This window comes from Protomyctophum bolini (genome assembly GCF_963924005.1).
Source record: "Protomyctophum bolini genome assembly, chromosome: 23".
In the NCBI taxonomy this organism is placed as follows: Eukaryota; Metazoa; Chordata; class Actinopteri; order Myctophiformes; family Myctophidae; genus Protomyctophum; species Protomyctophum bolini.
The window spans coordinates 27,896,362-27,915,852 of NC_137884.1; the positions used below are offsets into that span (position 1 = coordinate 27,896,362).

Sequence of the window (19,491 nt, forward strand, 5' to 3'; positions counted from 1 at the left end):
GAGATGTCAATTACATCACAAAGCTATTTGATTGCTTCACCTGACTAGAAAGGCAATTTATGAATTCAGAACGAACACATACCAAAGTGTTTAACCCATTTTGGTCGAGGAACCCCTTTTGGTGTTAGCATTATGTTATGCTTTAGCTATTGAAAAATAGCAGATCTACAAGCTCACAGCTTGTAGATCTGCTATTTTTGAAAAAATCATGAACATGTGGTGCAAAGCTTTGAATATATATTCTTTCAGAGTGAACGTTTTTAACTCAAATCTTTGCTTCTGGGAGGGTGGGGTCCCTGAAACAACACATTTTCAGATGGGGGGGGGTCAGCGGCCAATTTCATATATTTTTGGGGGTCCTTGACGTCAAATATTGAGAACCACTGATACAGAAACATGAGTTTTTTTTCAGAAAAAAAGGACATTTAAAAAAAAACATTTTAAAAATGTCGACGTCAGGCCGCCCTAAATGGGTTAAGTCACCAGAACCATTTTGAATGTATTTATTCATGGGGTCTCTAAACTCTTTACCCCCCCTCCCCCCCCTCCCCCTCTCCCCTCCCCTCTTCCAGCCATCATTGAACACGTGCGCGACGGCAGTGTCGTGCGTGCCTTGCTTCTCCCAGACAACTACCTGATCACCGTCATGCTGTCTGGAGTCAAGGTAAGATGTGTGTGTGTGTGTGTGTGCAGGAGTTAATGAGTTGGCCCCTTGTTAGTGTGGTTAAGACTTAAGTTATTGCAACACTTTATTCCGTACGTAATGCGTTACTGGAGTAAGACAAACTTTGTCGCACTACTAGTCCCACAGTTTTGACTGTACGCACTTGAGCCATATGTCAAATCGACCGGAAAAAAATCTGAATGGTGTGCTTGTATTTTGCTAAGAGAAATGTTGCATAGTTTAATTGATATTAATTTATTCGTGCATTAAATCTCCCCATTGACATGCATGGGAAAATGCGAAAGATCACATTCAAGTATTTATTCCTCGGAGATTGTAAGCACTATAGTTACAAAACCTGGAGGGTAGGTTCATAATAATTACTAAAATTAATTAACTTATAATGTTATCGGTCGGCCTCATGGTGGTGCTATAACAGCCCACTTTACGTTTTGGCTTATAACTCTTGAACCGTAGGTCGTAAAATCAAAATTCCTTTTTCACTGGATTCCTTGTTTTTTGTCATGTATAATATCAGCTGTATATATAATGGTTTTCATCGGCTGAGTTGCGACGGTACAGTGACGTCAAAGTGAACCACAGCAAAGTCCTCCTTTTCCCGAGACGGTCCTCCTCAAAGAACGGTTCCATAAATCAGTCCAATGAGAGAATACTTTTTTTTTATTTTTGGACAGGACAATGGACGTAAATACACCGGATATAGCACAGTTACATTAGGGCATAAAAAAATAAATGCACCTAAAATAATCATAAATGGTTTTGCAGCTTTGGTTTTCAAGCAACCTTTTTTTCAGATTGATTGTATTTAAAAGAGGGAAATGTAGCACATTGTGACTAATGACTAATCCTCGTCAATGTTTAACTTGCCTGTCTCTGTGTATTGTATTAACCACATTTACCGTGGCTCCCCTATTTTCGGCAAAATCATCAACGATGAAACTGTACAAAACTGTAAAATAAATAAAAATGAAATACTTGACATCAAAAAACACACAAATCTAACCACTGCTAGTCGGTTGACCACTTAAACCCTGCATACTTCATTGCCTGGGGTCCACCAGGGTCCTAAACTGGGGCCCATCCTTTCTTCCCCTCTACACCAAATCTCTTTGGTATTGTGACATGTCAAGAGATCTTTTTACCAAATGCGTGCCTATTTTCGCCATTATGACGGGCCCAGATTTGGGACACTCGGCTTCAAATGGTTACCATCTATTTATTTATTTCTATATCTCTGGGAACGGCACACGGATATGACCAGATAGAACCCCCAAAAACATAAGCAAGCTCAGGGCACGTAAAGTCACTCGACCTTAAAATAAGCCTTGCATTGTTTCGGGGCAATAAAAAACAAATCTTCAGATGTCAAAATGCAGTTGTAGTGAATCTCCGTACAGTCTGCTGGCTTGTTGTTTTGTTATGATGTTATGATGTTATGCTGTACACTGTATGTGTGGTGGTATGAATGTCAAATCTCAACTTCAAACGGCAATCCCACAAAAACGAGCGAGCGGTTTAGAGCACCCTGTTCACAGAGAAAAATGGTAACGCATAAACAAGCAGTACACCAAGGGGCTGAATGTGGAATGAAATGATGAAGGTAAAATGGTGAAAATAAGGTAAATGATGATAATTAAAAAAAAAAGATTATACAGGCTTCTATGGACATGTACGCAACTGCAGAGCTACCAACCTGCACACATTTTGTGTACCAACCACGCAATTCTAGGCGTATATTAGACACCTAGAATTGCGTGGTTGGTACACAACATGTGTGCAGGTTGGTAGCTCTGCAGTTGGCACCTGCCGTACACTAGCCTAGGGGTCAGAATATGTTCGTAGATGGCAAAAAAAATAATTAAGAATGTTCCCTTGGATAGTTGGTAGGCATGGATGGGACCAACTTCACTCCACGCTGCTGGCTGTTGGAAAAAGACAAAGCAGCTTGATCAGAACGCCAATGTTATGTTCTAATTTCTGACTTCGTCATGCATCTCCGTTACAATATTAACGCTTCTAAAGAGATCAGATTTACTAGTGTGATGTAGTAAAAATGGAGGAATAAAATATCCTTCATCTGCTTGGCACTCTAGTGAATTTATTCATTATGCACTAAATGTGTTTAATTATGGCAGCTTTTAGTTTTTTGTAAATATTGATCACCGGTAATTCTTGGAGAGGTTACAATAATAGTTCTGCTGTTGAAGAGGACACCGTGTTAATATGTCCTCTACCTCCATCAACGAGATTATGTCGTGATCATGTACGTATATATTGGCTATTTTTGGTTAGCTGTTAGAACTGATGAACTGGCCATTCAAATTCCTTGCCAACAACCAGAGGCCACTGTCTGAGCATGGAGCCAGAAGTGCTGCAACACCTTGAAAGGCAAATATCAAACATTCTTGATGTTGATCGGGACGATCGCACTTTGAGCATAAGAAAAAGTTAAAATATGGAGTTAGGAGGAGGTTTCTCCCCGACAGCAACATTTTCTAGACAAAGCGCCGCCACCTAAATGTGTCCTTTTTTAAATTTGATTTATTTAGAAAAGCAATCATAATACAACATTTTAATCCAAGACCAAAGACTTATTTCCACTGAGGTCCTCTCACACTCAACGGAACAATACTTTAAAATACATAACAGTACATATACATTACATACAGTACACAACAAGTACGTCCCTATCCATCCCTCTAAGATGACCCTTTATAGGGGAACCTTTTCCAGTAGCCATTTTTTTTAGTCTTCTGTTTAAATGTCCTCAAATTGGAGGTCAGTTTAACACTGGATTCCAGGCTGTTCCACTGTGTGGCTCCTGTATAAATTACACTAGCCGATCTGAAATCTGATAGCACCACACACTACAGGATAATCAATCGGAGCGGGATAGAGCAAATCAAACATTCTTGATGTTGATCGGGGCGATCCCGATCGCACTTTGAGCGGCCCCGAGCAGATCGATTGAGTCGGGCACACCCCGAGCGTCAAAAATGCCCGATTATTGGCTAGTGTAAGAGGCCACCTTTAGCGGGAGGTATGGGCTCTGCCCAGCACATTGTTGGCAGTTCCCACTGGTGGTGATGCTGATGGAAGCACCGTTACCTGGTCACATGGGTGGGCCATTTGGCTACTCAACCTGGTCAGATGGGTGGGCCATTTGGCTACTCAGTCAGAGCAATTTTATTTTAATGATCGATCAATCGATTGTGTTCCACCTTGGATCAATGGAACCGTCCTACAGAGTATTCTTATTTATTGGTTAATATTAATGCTTATAGTGGCACTCAATGAGAATATGCTCTGGCCCAAATTCCTCCCCCACCCAATCTGTCTCTTTCAGCAGAGTCAAGCGTTGCCAATGGACCACTCTCAAGATAAAACCAATCTCTTTCATCTCTCCCACTTGGAAGATATTGTGTCCCATTTGAAGGTGTTTCTTTGGCTGTTTAACGCATTCTGGGCGTGAACCCCTTTTGGTGTTTCGACCATTATACTTTAGCTATGATCTACAAGCTCATAGCGTGGCACTCGGTGCCACGCTATCAGCTTGTATGTCTGCTATTTTTCAAAAAAAATCGTGAAAATGTGGCGCAAGTCTTTGAATCTATATATTCCTTCAGAGCGAACGTTTTTAACTCAAATCTTTGCTTCTGGGGGTTTCCTGGAACGACGTATTTTCGGATGGGGGGGGGGGGGGGGGTGGAGGCCAATTACATATAATTCTTTCCTTCACCTTCTTCTTTGACATGAAATAGTTTTAGAACCACCGACATAGAAACATGAGGTTTTTCAGAAAACTGTCGGTCTTTAGAAGACATCTTGTAGAATTGTCCTCGGATCTAAATGGGTTAAACTGAAGCCTTTATCTGGCCTGCTGTCTCTCTCGTCCCCTCTTTCTCTGGCTCTAGCGTTGTTGTCGTGCTTGTTTACAAGATATGAATATGTTCATAAAGCTGACATTAGTTTAACCCATTCTGAACGGGAACCCATTTTGGTGTTGGCATCATGTTATGCTTTATAGCTATTGAAAAATAGCAGATCTACAAGCTCATAGCGCGCCACCGAGTGGCGCGCTACGAGCTTGTAGGTCTGCTATTTTTGAAAAATCGAAGAACGACTAACATTTTTTATAATCTGATCTCGGGTCAGAATGGGTTAATCAGACCAGTGTGTGTCCAGTGGAAACCTCGTATGAATCTGATCTCGGGTCAGAATGGGTTAATCAGACCAGTGTGTGTCCAGTGGAAACCTCGTATGAATCTGATCTCAGGTCAGAATGGGTTAATCAGACCAGTGTGTGTCCAGTGGAAACCTCGTATGAATCTGATCTCAGGTCAGAATGGGTTATAGGACGATAACGGACGCACAGATCGGGGGGTAAACGGGTGATATCGAACCACTTCCACAAGACCTGCCGCTGTCACAGATTCACAAGACCTTTCCTCTGAAGTGATATACAGTAGTTGTAGAAAATTCCCTATAGCTTAATTTATTTGCCTTATTTTGTACAGGACTATTTTGGGCAACCTCTAGTCATTCTTTAGGACCCCGTTTCCAACTCCAGTTCAGGCATCTGTTGGGGGCACTCCCCTAATGCAACAGGACCCCAGTTTTGTGACTGTGCAGTTCTTAAAATGCAGCTACACAGACAAACCTGACCAACAGAATGCGTTCTTGAGGAAGTAAGGCAATAATTTGTGTATATGCAATACAGTAACAGAAAATACATGGGACTATTAGGAAATTAATGACAAATGAGTACAGCTGGTTCTCTACTAAATTGGTGTGTAAATGAATAGGAAACATGTCTACCGGTAGTTAATTTAGCACACACTATGAACCACATAGGCATACAAAGTACATGAAATGATTGTCAAGTGAACACGAACAAGTACATGCTTATGGTAAATAAATAGCCTCCATTAGGCTAATATTTTTCAGTAGTAACTTAACTAAATTAAAGCTGACATGATGGCGGTATGAGCTTGTAAATGAGGTATTTGTTTTCTGTATTTCTGCTGCTATATGTCGAAGTATAAAAGAAGGCTCAAGTAGTTGATCAGATAAATAACTTTTTTGTCGATTTATAAACAAATTATTATTTGATTCATTGGAAATGTGATCGAATCGCTAATACATTAATCGATGGTTGCAGCCCTAAAGCAGACACTGGCCAACATCTGATGTTTTATGTTGTAATGTTCACGCGTGACATTTTTATTTTCCCGACCGCGGTCGAGATCATGGATATCACAATGCCACGCCAGACTTTCTGGTCCTTCATTGCCGTCCCCAGTTCCTTCTTACTGATGCATGTGTCCCCTATAGCGATGACATCAGGGGAACGACAGTTTTCTACCTCTGGTCTGCTTTGAGGCAGAACTCCTCCAGAGAAGAAGGGAAGATATAATCTCAATGTCAGCTCTGTCTGTAGCAGTGGCCGGCAAACTGTGTTCTTCTGGATCGGACTATAGTGAAGAAACACGGGGAAGGTTGCCGTATATTAGATCAGTCGATGGGTGGCTCTTCCAAGACAGATTTTGCTCTCTCATTAGAAGGCGGGTGTAAGTGCCATCCAACCGTTTCTCTAGTTTCTTTGAAAGTGTCCATGTCTCGGAGCCATAAGAGTAGAATCTGCTCAACGGTCGTCCTAAATATTTGTTGACCCTCACTCCCCCCCCAGTGTCCAAGCTGTTGTTGACCTTTGACCTCACTCACCCCCCACAGTGTCCAAGCTTCAAGAGGGAGGCCGACGGTACGGAGTCCCCAGAGCCGTTCGCAGCAGAAGCCAAGTTCTTCACAGAGTCCCGACTCCTGCAGAGAGATGTCCAGATCATCCTGGAGAGCTGCCCCAACCAGATCATACTGGGGTCCATCGTGCATCCGGTAAGAAACCAGATCATACTGGGGTCCATCGTGCATCCGGTTAAGAAACCAGATCATACTGGGGTCCATCGTGCATCCGGTAAGAAACCAGATCATACTGGGGTCCATCGTGCATCCGGTAAGAAACCAGATCATACTGGGGTCCATCGTGCATCCGGTTAAGAAACCAGATCATACTGGGGTCCATCGTGCATCCTGTAAGAACCCTGGGAGCAGTATTGTTTTTGGCAGCAAATTTAGTTTTAGTCATAGTCTCTTGAATAGTTTTCACTTTAGTTTTAGTCACATTTTAGTCACCTGGAATGTTCTAGTGTTCAGTCTAGTTTTAGTCGACTAAATGTCATATACGATTTTAGTCGACTGAATCTACAGTTGATTTAGTCGACTGAAATGAGTTGACAGGCCTTGACGTCGTCGTAATGACATATTTTACACTTTGGTTGCATGCTGAAAATGGCAGATATACAATCGATTGTATATCTGCTATTTTCATCATGCAACCCAGCATAAAACTGGATCTCTTGTCCACTAGTCCCTTCCTAACATTTTAGCCTAGTTTGTATTTGTTGTGACGAAATTGTCAGTATATTTAGTCTTAGTTTTAGTCATCATAGAGTCGTTTTTTTATTTAGTTTTAGTCAGTGAAAAAAGGTAGTCGACGAACATTTTTCGTCTTGGTTTTAGTCGACGAAAACAACACTGCGTGAGAGTAACTCTAAGACCTCCAGGTCTCTTATTAATATTTTCATCTGATATTTGTGCTCCCACACTTCTCCTCCAGAACGGGAACATCACAGAGCTTCTACTGAAGGAGGGTTTCGCCCGCTGTGTGGACTGGTCCATGGCCGTGTACACCCAGGGAGCAGACAAACTCCGAGCAGCCGAACGGTAAACACTAGACTCGCACATACATCCACAGGAATGGGTTTCTGGAATGGTGTTTTAAGTGGAGGGTGCATCTCAACGCTTGGGCATGAATATCAAAGCAAGATTTCAAAAAAACAAATCAAATTGTTGATTTTACATTAGTTAGTAATATGTATTCGTACTAGGGATGCCACCGATTAATCGATTTTCTGATTAATCGTCGGAGGCTCCGAAATCGATTTTTATATTTCATAATCGAAAATCGATTTTAACATTTTTAAATAGCCAAAATATAGGCTAATAAGTAAGGCTGCATGATATGTCGAACATGTACCTTCATCAGAGTTGGAGAATATAAGTATAAATCAAGTTGAGCAAAGCCACTCTTCTCTGCCCCTCTCTCTAACAGACGCAGTTAACGATCGCTTGTTAAGTGCCTGCCAGACAGACAATCCGATCAATTCATCGATTATTAATCGGCAGAGCTGTCGATTATTCGATTTGGCTGATGGTCACTTTCTGGCACCCCTAATTAGTACACTACTTTAGACTTGGCTGCCAATGCATATGGATATTACCCTGACTAAAAACAAAATGCACATTTTCAGACTTAAGAAGGTCTTTTTTCTATTATAAGTAAAAGTTTCAACAATCGCAACGGGGCACCCGTTGTTAGAAGCCTGGGTAAGACGACATGAGAGTTACAGATTGCAGTGGTTCATTTAATTATGAACAGAATAATGGCACACCAGTATTGAGGTGTCTGACCTTGGTAATTAAGTCTAGAAAGGTCCGCACATGGCCACAATGCAGGATCATTTGTTAAATGAATACCAACGTTTCGACCTTCTTGTTCAGCAGCATCGATATCTATTAAATGAATCCCTTGTTTTGATGTTGTTCTTGTTGTTTGATGGGTTCTCTGATGTCCGTTTTCCCCTGCTCAGGTCTGCTAAAGAGAAGAGGGTCCGCATGTGGAAGGATTATGTCGCCCCAACAGCCAACATGGACCAGAAGGACCGGGTGTTTGTAGCCAAGGTAAGAGAGCAAAGCTATTGTTTTTTTACTTTTTTATTTTATTTTATTTTCCTAAGCCAGCCTAAGATCTGTTCATCTCACTCTGCTCGAGGCAATCTGACAAATCCGTGTCGGGTCTGTTTTCAGCAGCATCTTGGAATTCCAGTTTAAATGTTTTCTTTTGACCTCCTGTGTCTCATAGGAAGTTTTGTGCACAACTTTTTTTTGTTGTTGAAAAGATAAAAATTGTGCAGCGGTAAGGGATAAAACTGTCAATGTGACACGCAGGCCTGTCTGTTTAAGCATTATGTTATACTTTAGCTATTGAAAAATATCAGATCTAAAAGCTCATAGCTCACTACGAGCTTGTAGGTCTACTATTTTTGAAAAATCTTAAAAATGCGGCACAAATCTTGTGAATATATTCTTTCAGAGCGTGCAGATAGCTCTTTGCTATCGCGTCGATTAACGACTGAGTTCAGCCATTTGGATTCCATATAAGTCAGCATGCCATTCTATGGAAGCGTGTCGCACACCGGGAAAGAAATCGCATCGCTCCACAGGCTGAAAATATATGCTTTGCTTCCGTGTGTCCATTGAAAAAAAAAAACGTATTTTGAGATGATATTGGCTGTGGACCCCCCCATCTCAAAATATGTTCAAAATATGCATTTTAAGGGTCCTTGACATGGAAATCTTTGAGCAGCAGTGATATATTAGCAACTTTATGTTTTTATATCAGAATACTTTGTAGAATGGGCCTCAGGTGTAGAATCGTCCTCGGGTCTTATTAACCCATTCTGACCTGAGATCAGATTCATACGAGGTTTCCACCTGGACACACACTGGTCTGATTAACCCATTCTGACCTGAGATCAGATTCTAAAAAATGTCAGTCGTTCTTTGATTTTTCAAAAATGGCAGACCTACAAGCTCGTAGCGCGCCACTCGGTGGCGCGCTATGAGCTTGTAGATCTGCTGTTTTTCAATAGCTAAAGCATAACATGATGCTGAACACCAAAATCGGTTCCCGCGCAAAATGGGTTAATAGGATGAAGTGAATAATGGATATTGTGGGTTTGACATCCCCTTTAATATCCAGAAGGAGTGGGAGTGCCTTTGAATGGCCCTCTTAGTCCGCCGTCCTTGTCAACAGCCATTACTCCCAATGAAGTGAGATGGACTCCCGTCCTGTCCCAGACTGCGCTCCGTAATTCAGTCTAACCCATTCTGTGCGGGAACCCCCTTTCGGTGTTATAGCATTATGCTATGCTTTAGATATTGGAAAATAGCAGATCTACAAGCTCATAGCGCGCCACCGAGTGGCCTGCTATTTTTTGAAAAATCAAAGAACGACTGAAATAGAAACATAGCTTTTTCAGAAAACTGTCAGGATGTACGTAGGAGACATTTATAAGAATCTGATCTCAGGTCAGAATGGAAAACTGTCAGGATGTAGAAGACATTTGTAGAATCTGATCTCAGGTCAGAATGGAAAACTGTCAGGATGTAGGAGACATTTGTAGAATCTGATCTCAGGTCAGAATGGAAAACTGTCAGGATGTAGAAGACATTTTTTAGAATCTGATCTCAGGTCAGAATGGAAAACTGTCAGGATGCAGGAGACATTCTTTTAGAATCTGATCTCAGGTCAGAATGAAAAACTGTCAGGATGTATAGAAGACATTTTTAGAATCTGATCTCAGGTCAGAATGGTCTAACCTCATTGTCGGGCGTGCGATGATGCATTATATACTTCTCTCTCCTGATTTGTAGCGTGGAGGAGTTTGACTCCTCCAGTCGGAGAACTGTGTTTGGCTCCTTCTGCCCTTTTCTCATTTTTTAAATTGAGTTTAGCGGCCGCTCCTCACCCCCTCCCTCCCTCCCCTCCCCTCCTCGCCTACAGTATATACTTGTCTTTGTTTTTAAAGTTTAATACCCCTGAAGTATGGGGTTTTATCTCCCCCACATGCCCTCGGGTCCCTCCCCGGCCCTGGACTTTTAACCCATTCTGACCTGAGATCAGATTCATGTGAGGTTTCCACTGGACCACACACTGGTCTGATGAACCCATTCTGACCTGAAATCAGATTCTAAAAATGTCAGCCGTTCTTCGATTTTTTCCAAAAATAGCAGACCTACAAGCTCGTAGCGCGCCACTCGGTGGCGCGCTATGAGCTTGTAGATCTGCTATTTTTCAATAGCTAAAAGCATAACATGATGCCAACACCAAAAGGGGTTCCCGTTCAGAATGGGTTAAGACCGTGAAGAATTAATGGCCAGCCTGTGGTTACTTACATAAAAAAGGTGTTGCTTTGACAATCTGCTTATACAGAATGACTTTGAGAAACTGCACCCCCGCAGAAATAAAATAATAAATAAATATAGAGAACGGCTGGTTGGAGAAAATATAAAGTGCATTTTCCTGAGTCGGAGGGAAAAGGAGCTGGCGAAAGGATAAAACATTAATATTATATTATCAACGTGGTGGTGCTACTAAGATCTCCCTCGACCCCCACCCCTGAGTAGAGGCTGTGAAATTGTGTGTGTGTGTGTGTGTGTAGTAGTCTGTGTGTGTGTGTGCGCAGTAGTGTGTGTGTGTGTGTGCGCAGTAGTGTGTGTGTGTGTGTGTACAGTAGTGTGTGTACAGTTGTGTGTGTGTGTGTGTGTGTGTGTGTGTGTGTGTGTGCAGATCGGCGTTTCCAGAGACATGAGAATGAAGAGAACAGGGTGAAGTGATAGAATAAGGACAAATATTATATGACCTCATCAAAATCCATGGAACTATGCGCGCACACTCTCTCTCTCTCTCTCTCTCTCTCTCTCTCTCTCTCTCTCTCTCTCTCTCCCCCCCCCCCAAATTCCTTTTGTGGCAGGTCTGCCACCGCACTGCTGACAACACCGCTCGAACCCCGATGCTCTTATGATCACAGTGGGGTTCTCCCTCTCTCTCTCCAGATCTCTCTCCTTCCTACCCACCAACCACACACACACGCACACGCACACACACGCACACGCACACCAGGCCAACCAGTGAAATCACAGCACGTTGCAGCCGGCTGCCTGCCTGCCTATAATACCTTAGCCAGTTTGTTTTGTTTACGGATTAGCCAGTTGGCTGAGACTGTGCTGTTGCTCAAAGAGGTAGAGCAGGTGACCGTCCAATGATCCAGCATGGGTCGGTGCGGTTCGAATCCCGGCTCCTCCTCCTCCTCCTCCTCCTCCTGTCTACATGTCGAAGTGTCCTTTTGGGCAAAGACACGGCATGAACCCCAAATGGCTCCCGATGTGCTGGTTGGTTGTTGGTGCCTTGCATGGCTTTCCGCCGCAATCGGTGTATTAATGTGTGTGTGTGAATGTGTGAATGTAAAGGCCTATTCATAGTCTGGATTTTCGGTGGTGAGGTGACCACCGCTCCGGTGGTGAGGTGACCACCGGAGCTGAAATAACGTTGAGCGGTGGTGAGTAAAAACGGAGAGAAGGGCTGGAGCGGTGGCGGCGGTGGTTTGCTCTTCACCGCGGCTCGTGACGTCATGTTGTAGTTCGGTGGTCACCTCAGTGACGTCATGTTGTAGTTCGGTGGTCACCTCAGTGACGTCATGTTGTAGTTCGGTGGTCACCTCAGTGACGTCATGTTGTAGCTCGGTGGTCACCTAGGTATCCACCGTAAATCCAGACTATGTATGAGCCTTAATGCACAATCTATGTATAGCGCCTTGGATAAAGGCGCTATATATAAATGCACCATTTACCATTTATTTACTTAATGGCTCTTCCGTGCCTTTTGGCAACCCTCCCCCCCCTTTCCCCTACATAGTGTCACCTTGGAGAGCGAGAGAGAGGTGGGGGGGGGGGAAAGAGAGTGGTTTTCTGGATGGAGTGAATGATTATTCTTTTCTTGATTTAATGAAAAGGCCTCTGACACAATGGTATAGGTACGACACACACGTGACACTAGAATCTTTATTACGAGGGGAAAAAAATAGTCCCATCTTTAGCCCGCAACGCTCAGATCTAGTCTATTTTTCGGTGAAGATATTTGGTGTAGAGGGAAGTGGACCTAATACAGAGCCCTGGTGGACCCCGGTCAACTAATTCAGTAGAGCATTGGTTCTCAAACATGTAAATGTTTCCCCTTAAGATACAGCATGTCGGGGGGGCACGGTGGCACAGTTGGTAGTGCCGTCGTCTCACAGCTAGAAGGTCCTGGGTTCCATTCCCGCTGGGGACGCTGTGGGCACCGGCGGCGTGTTCCCTCCTCCATCAGTGCCCATACCCGAGGCGGGGGTTGGCGAAAGGGCCCTTCTGTGTGGAGTTTGCATGTTCTTCCCGTGTCCCATAGGGTAGGTACCCTCACAAAAACATGCAGTAATCCTGGTCTCTAAAACTACCTCCCCCTGGCCAGCCGGGGGACGCCTGATGGAGGGGAAAGGAACTGGTCGGAATAACGTGTCCCTTCCACGGCCGGGGAAATTCTCCTCTGTCAGGTGAAAAGAAGCAGCTTGGACTCCTCATGCATAGAAGGAGGCATGAGGTCAGTCCGCTGCCCCCCCCCCCACGTTGGCAGAGGAAGTGTCAATGGAAGTGTCATGGCGCAGCCCAGTCACGTGACCACTTCACTTCCTTCTCAGAGCTTCCTTGGGTTGTGGCCTATAGGAGAAATAAAGAGGATAGAGCACGGAGGTGTGGCCAGGGCTCCTGCGGGAGGTTTGCACATGCTCAGTATAAACAGGAACTGCGATGATGGGGTGTTCCAGCAGCACTAGTTTCCCTGGCTGGAGCGCACAGTGCACTCGGCACTAGTTTGAAAATGTATGAAGTAAATGCTTAAACATGTAGCTAGGTGTAATGTTGGAGTCCACAGAAGACATGTAAATATGAAATAAATGCTTAAACATGTAGCTAGGTGTAATGTTAGAGTCCACAGAAGACATGTAAATATGAAATAAATGCTTAAACATGTAGCTAGGTGTAATGTTAGAGACCACAGAAGTGAACCTTTCAAGCCTGTTTTCTCAACTCGCTGATTTCAGCCATATCTCCAAAACTGGTGGGTCAAACGGAACACCCAATATGTCAATTTGAAGCTATGATTGACTGCTTTCATATGACGTGAAAAAACAAAAAATATATAAAAAAAAAACATCTTATTATGTTAGTGTTCGCTGAGTTTAATCTCCATATATGGGCACAAAAGGGGCCAGTGATTTGTTTGTTGCGGACCTGGCCCCTTTTGTGCCCATATATGGAGCTGACTGTTTTCACTAATTTCACAGTACTACTACACAGTTCTCACTAATTCGTAATTTATTCTAATTGTTATTGCAATTTACGATCTGCGTTCTCTTCCCGCGTCTGCGCGTCTTACTAGTGTTCACGGAGTTTCCAAAGGGACCTAAAACACAGAAGCCAATAAAGAGGCTGCATTGGTTGAAGGTATAATCTTGGCTGTTGTTCCGGTTATCCCTCGCTGCCTCAACGGCAACGTGTGGCGGTGCTTCCTCCTGGGTGCCAGCAGATCCCTGGCAGTCCGCGCAGTGTGTTAATTAATCACCCGGTGATTCGCCGAAATAAGGCCATTAAGAAATGGCCTCCCATGAGTTGTGTCTGCTGCACTGTACAGGATCTTGCTCCGGTGATTTGCATAGCGTCGTCAACACGGGCGTCCTCAAAATCCAAGATGTACAGGTCTTCACCGTCATCCACCTCTTTGGGTGACGAAGACGAAGACTGTTCGTCATCGAGCTCAACATCTTCATCGAGCTCAAAATCTTCCTCAATGCCTCCAAAAAGGATCACACGAGCTCCCAGCATGCAACAGCCCTTCCCCTCTCTCCCGCGCGGGACCTCGGCCGGGAGCTTGGTCCAGGACGAGCTCTCTGGGTCGAACTTCCACAGATCGTTGAAGATGCGATCTGGTGCGTAAGTCTGGCCGCCGAATATGTACAGCTCTCCGTCGCGGGCGAAGGCCGAATGTCGCGCGCGTCCTTCAGGCCTCAGGGACACTCCCATGTCGCCGCTCTCCCAGGTGTCGTTCTCCGTGTCGAACACTGTGACGTCGTCGTAACAGCTGTCATATTCCTCTTCCTGCGGGCAGCCCCCGAACACATACATCTTTGACCCGATCATGGTGGCAGAATGGTCTTCTAAATGAGGCGTCGGAAGGCCTTTCGTTTTAATTGAAGTCCACTTCATTGGTTTAGCGCTGGTGTCCAACTTGTAGACGCCAGCGTTTGTGATCCAATCCCCCGCGCACTCTGCATCCCACTCATGCCACAACCCGTAGACATACATGACCCTCTCCAGGACGCAGGCGGAATGGAAACACATCGGCTTCTTTGGACCGTCACCGACAGTCGGAGGCTTGAACCATCGGTGAGTTTTGACGTCAAATCCCCACAGCTGGTTGCAGAAACCCATTGACTTTTCTCCGATGTCTGCAGTCCCTCCAAACACGTAGACGGTGTCTTCTACGAGGACGGCCGTGTGGTAGATGCGCTTGGAGGGGAAATCGTCCTTTTGGGGGAACCAGCCGCGGGACACTTTCTCCCAGCGGAAAGAGTCTTGGTCCGTGTGCAAGACGTGCACGTCCATCAGACCTGAGGTGAGATGGCGATGTCCCTCCAGCCCTCCGAAGGAGTAGATCTGGTTCCCCACGGAAACCACGGCCTGGCAGGTCGTCTTCAGTGATCCTACTGACTCCACCCGACGGAACGAATCTCTCACCATCACCACTGTGGCTCCACGTGGTTGGTTAAATCTTGCTCACCAGTATGGCTCCACGTGGTTGGTTAAATCTTGCTCACCAGTATGGCTCCACGGGGTTGGTTAAATCTTGCTCACCAGTATGGCTCCACGTGGTTGGTTAAATCTTGCTCACCAGTATGGCTCAACGTGGTTGGTTAAATCTTGCTCACCGGTATGGCTCAGTGAAGGCTCTTAGTGGGATTGGTTCCTGAAGATTACTGGGGAAACTCACTTCAAACTGAGTCCTTATAGTGATAACGTGATAGCACTTTATATTCATATTATGACATCACCACGGAGCTGTCTAATGCCCTAATATGGCGTGGACGTTCTAAAACTCTTGAAGGTGTCATATACAGGGATCTCCATATAGGGGCATAAAAGGGTCACAGACAAACCGAGGGAAAAGACATCATCACTGACATCACCAGGCGTTCGGAATATAATTACTGCCGGCGTACTACAATCAGCTCAGCAGCACATTCCGTGCTCGGACAGACGGACAGACAGACAAGCAAAGCTGTGCGGCTAGCGCCCCCTAGAGGCCCCCTCTCAGAAATGGCACTAAATCCAAAGCCTCTCAATAACTTGAGTGATTTAATTGTTATATCGTCTGACGTCAGACCGCCGCGCCATCAACTGCAGCTGATGGTCTTTTTTGCATGGAATGTTGAATTTGATCTGAACGGTAGCAAGTCGCTCCCAAAGGCAATATTTGACCCACAAATGATGAAAAACAAAATTCACACAAAACCTTACGGAATTCATCGTTTTGTGAAGAAGCATAAGAATGTTTTGCATCTTAAAACGGCGTACATCCTCGGTAATATTAATGTCAAAAGTGTAAACGAAGCCAACAAGAATGATGTTTTGTGGTGTTGGGTGAGAAGTCACTATAGCCAAGAAGAAATGGAAGCCAACAGGGATAGGATCATCTTTGAGTATGAAAGTGGTTTTATTACCAAGGTATTCCTTACTCAACACGTATTGGGCCAGAGAAGTTTATATGACCCAGAGGAAACGTATGAAATCTCTGACCAACTTTTAATCGGTATACGTGAATCGATGATTTTGGAAACGGCAAGCTGCTTCACGTTTCTCTCCATCAATGAATCCATCATCAGGCGCTTATCCGCAGTCCTGTCTCGCGGGCCGAAGGATTCTGACGCTACCGAATGGAATACAATTACCGATAAAGAGAAGGGAAGCAGACTGTTTATCGGAGGCATCCTTAAGCCCACTAGCACCCCAGACCCTCCCGGACAGAAGACTGAAAGTGAAAAGGAGGACGAACTCAAAGCGTTCTTTAAGGATTATGGGCTTGTTCTGGATGTAAAAATCAAGACTGACAAAACCGGAAGTAAGTATTGCTTAGTTACACTTGATAAAACAATTGACCATTTAGCAAGAGACCTTGGGTTGCATTCATCCATACTTACAAGTACATCCGCTGATATTGCTAGGTGGATCACATCAAAATTTGCACCGCAGCAGTGAACTTATGAATGTGTGCTGCTGGTGGTGATCTACGTTCTATGTTGAAATTATAATTTGAGTTATTAAATAATTATGGTGTGAATGCCACCTATTGGTATGGTTCCTTAATTACCAACAGTGAACACAAGCCTCTCTTCAGCATTAACACATTTGCTGCTACAGAATCCAGCCAGACATTTTTCGGGGCCCACAGCAAAATGTTCGCTTATAGCGATAATACATCAAAAGAAAGCCGAACTTGTCCACTTCAATTTAAAAAAGAAATTGAGATTTTACTATATATATATATATATATATATATATATATATATATATATATATATATATATCTTCCATTCTGGAGATATTGACCTTTTTGCAACACCTGCTTTTGCCTGAAAGTAATTATCTTGAACAGCAAGCAGAGTTATGGAAGGTTTAAAGTCACAGACATTAACATGCAGATATAAAAATGAACACAATAAATATGCTATACACCCTATACACCGAATGAAAGCCCTGAATGTGTACTTTTACGAGGAAAACAGTACACATTGATCCCATCTACAGTTTGACTGTAATTGGTTATTGAATTCAGCTTGTGCTACCAGAGAACTTCAAAGAAGACATGGACCTGAACTCAAAATAAGGCCCCTATAGCGACATATAAATACTATATACCGTATGAAACGGAAGACTCTTTCATAAGACAAAAACTTCTACTGTAATAATAATAAAAATCCCACCCCTGTGAAGTGAGCGGTGCAACTCTGTCCCATATTCTGTTCTCTACTTATTCACTGCAGAAAGTCATGTGAACCTTTTATTTACAGTTTGGTCTGTAAACTTCTACTGTAATAATAAAAATCACACCCCTGTGAAGTGAGTGGTGCAACTCTGTCCCATATTCTGTTCAGAAAAGAATATGGGACAGTTGCACCACTCACTTCACAGGGGTGTGATTTGCATGCTGTTTCATGTTGCATGCTGAAAATAGCAGATTTACAAGCTCACAACGCGTTGCGTCTACCACACATTGTTAGCTTGTATAGATCAGCTATTTTGCAGGCTGAGACGTTCAGAAACTTTTCCCTTCACAATACAATCACATCAGCTTTCTAAATAGCAGATCTACAAGCTCGTAGCGCGCCGCCGAGTGGCGCGCTACAAGCTTGTATAGGTCTGCTATTTTTGAAAAATCGAAGAACGACTAACAGAAACAGCTTTTTCAGAAAACTGTAATTATTGTAGAAGACATTTTTAGAATCTGTTCTCAGGTCAGAATATGTATCAAGTAGGGCACCCCTGGACTTTCATCACGGCACCCACTTTGATAAACTCAATATTAGGGTCTAGGTTGGTGGGTAAACTCTGTAATATTAGGGTCTAGGTTGGTGGGTAAACTCTGTAATATTAGGGTCTAGGTGGGTGGGTAAACTCTGTAATATTAGGGTCTAGGTGGGTGGGTAAACTCTGTAATATTAGGGTCTAGGTGGTGGGTAAACTCTGTAATATTAGGGTCTAGGTGGGTGGGTAAACTCTGTAATATTAGGGTCTCGGTGGGTGGGTAAACTCTGTAATATTAGGGTCTCGTGGGTGGGTAAACTCTGTAATATTAGGGTCTAGGTGGGTGGGTAAACTCTGTAATATTAGGGTCTAGGTGGTGGGTGGGTAAACTCTGTAATATTAGGGTCTAGGTGGTGGGTAAACTCTGTAATATTAGGGTCTAGGTGGGTGGGTAAACTCTGTAATATTAGGGTCTAGGTGGGTGGGTAAACTCTGTAATATTAGGGTCTAGGTGGGTGGGTAAACTCTGTAATATTAGGGTCTAGGTGGGTGGGTAAACTCTGTAATATTAGGGTCTAGGTGGGTGGGTAAACTCTGTAATATTAGGGTCTAGGTGGGTGGGTAAACTCTGTAATATTAGGGTCTAGGTGGTGGGTAAACTCTGTAATATTAGGGTCTAGGTGGTGGGTAAACTCTGTAATATTAGGGTCTCGGTGGGTGGGTAAACTCTGTAATATTAGGGTCTAGGTGGGTGGGTAAACTCTGTAATATTAGGGTCTAGGTGGGTGGGTAAACTATGTAATATTAGGGTCTAGGTGGTGGGTAAACTCTGTAATATTAGGGTCTAGGTGGTGGGTGGGTAAACTCTGTAATATTAGGGTCTAGGTGGTGGGTAAACTCTGTAATATTAGGGTCTAGGTGGTGGGTAAACTCTGTAATATTAGGGTCTAGGTGGTGGGTGGGTAAACTCTGTAATATTAGGGTCTAGGTGGTGGGTAAACTCTGTAATATTAGGGTCTAGGTGGGTGGGTAAACTCTGTAATATTAGGGTCTCGGTGGGTGGGTAAACTCTGTAATATTAGGGTCTCGGTGGGTGGGTAAACTCTGTAATATTAGGGTCTAGGTGGTGGGTAAACTCTGTAATATTAGGGTCTAGGTGGTGGGTGGGTAAACTCTGTAATATTAGGGTCTAGGTGGTGGGTAAACTCTGTAATATTAGGGTCTAGGTGGTGGGTGGGTAAACTCTGTAATATTAGGGTCTAGGTGGTGGGTAAACTCTGTAATATTAGGGTCTAGGTGGTGGGTGGGTAAACTCTGTAATATTAGGGTCTAGGTGGTGGGTGGGTAAACTCTGTAATATTAGGGTCTCGGTGGTGGGTAAACTCTGTAATATTAGGGTCTAGGTGGTGGGTGGGTAAACTCTGTAATATTAGGGTCTAGGTGGTGGGTAAACTCTGTAATATTAGGGTCTAGGTGGTGGGTGGGTAAACTCTGTAATATTAGGGTCTAGGTGGTGGGTA

General features: G+C 43.9%; 1 protein-coding gene across 1 annotated transcript in view; it reads left to right on the forward strand.

Annotated features, from left to right (window-relative positions):
* The window catches only part of snd1 (staphylococcal nuclease and tudor domain containing 1), a gene marked incomplete at its 3' end in the record, with an annotated part of 172,572 nt that overhangs the window by 21,690 nt on the left and 131,391 nt on the right, over positions 1 to 19,491 (forward strand). Inside the window, exons 6-9 of the mRNA XM_080757520.1 lie at positions 573 to 664; positions 6,419 to 6,577; positions 7,359 to 7,465; positions 8,392 to 8,482. Coding sequence (XP_080613646.1) covers positions 573 to 664; positions 6,419 to 6,577; positions 7,359 to 7,465; positions 8,392 to 8,482 — 449 coding nt within the window. The remainder of the gene's footprint in view (positions 1 to 572; positions 665 to 6,418; positions 6,578 to 7,358; positions 7,466 to 8,391; positions 8,483 to 19,491) is intronic.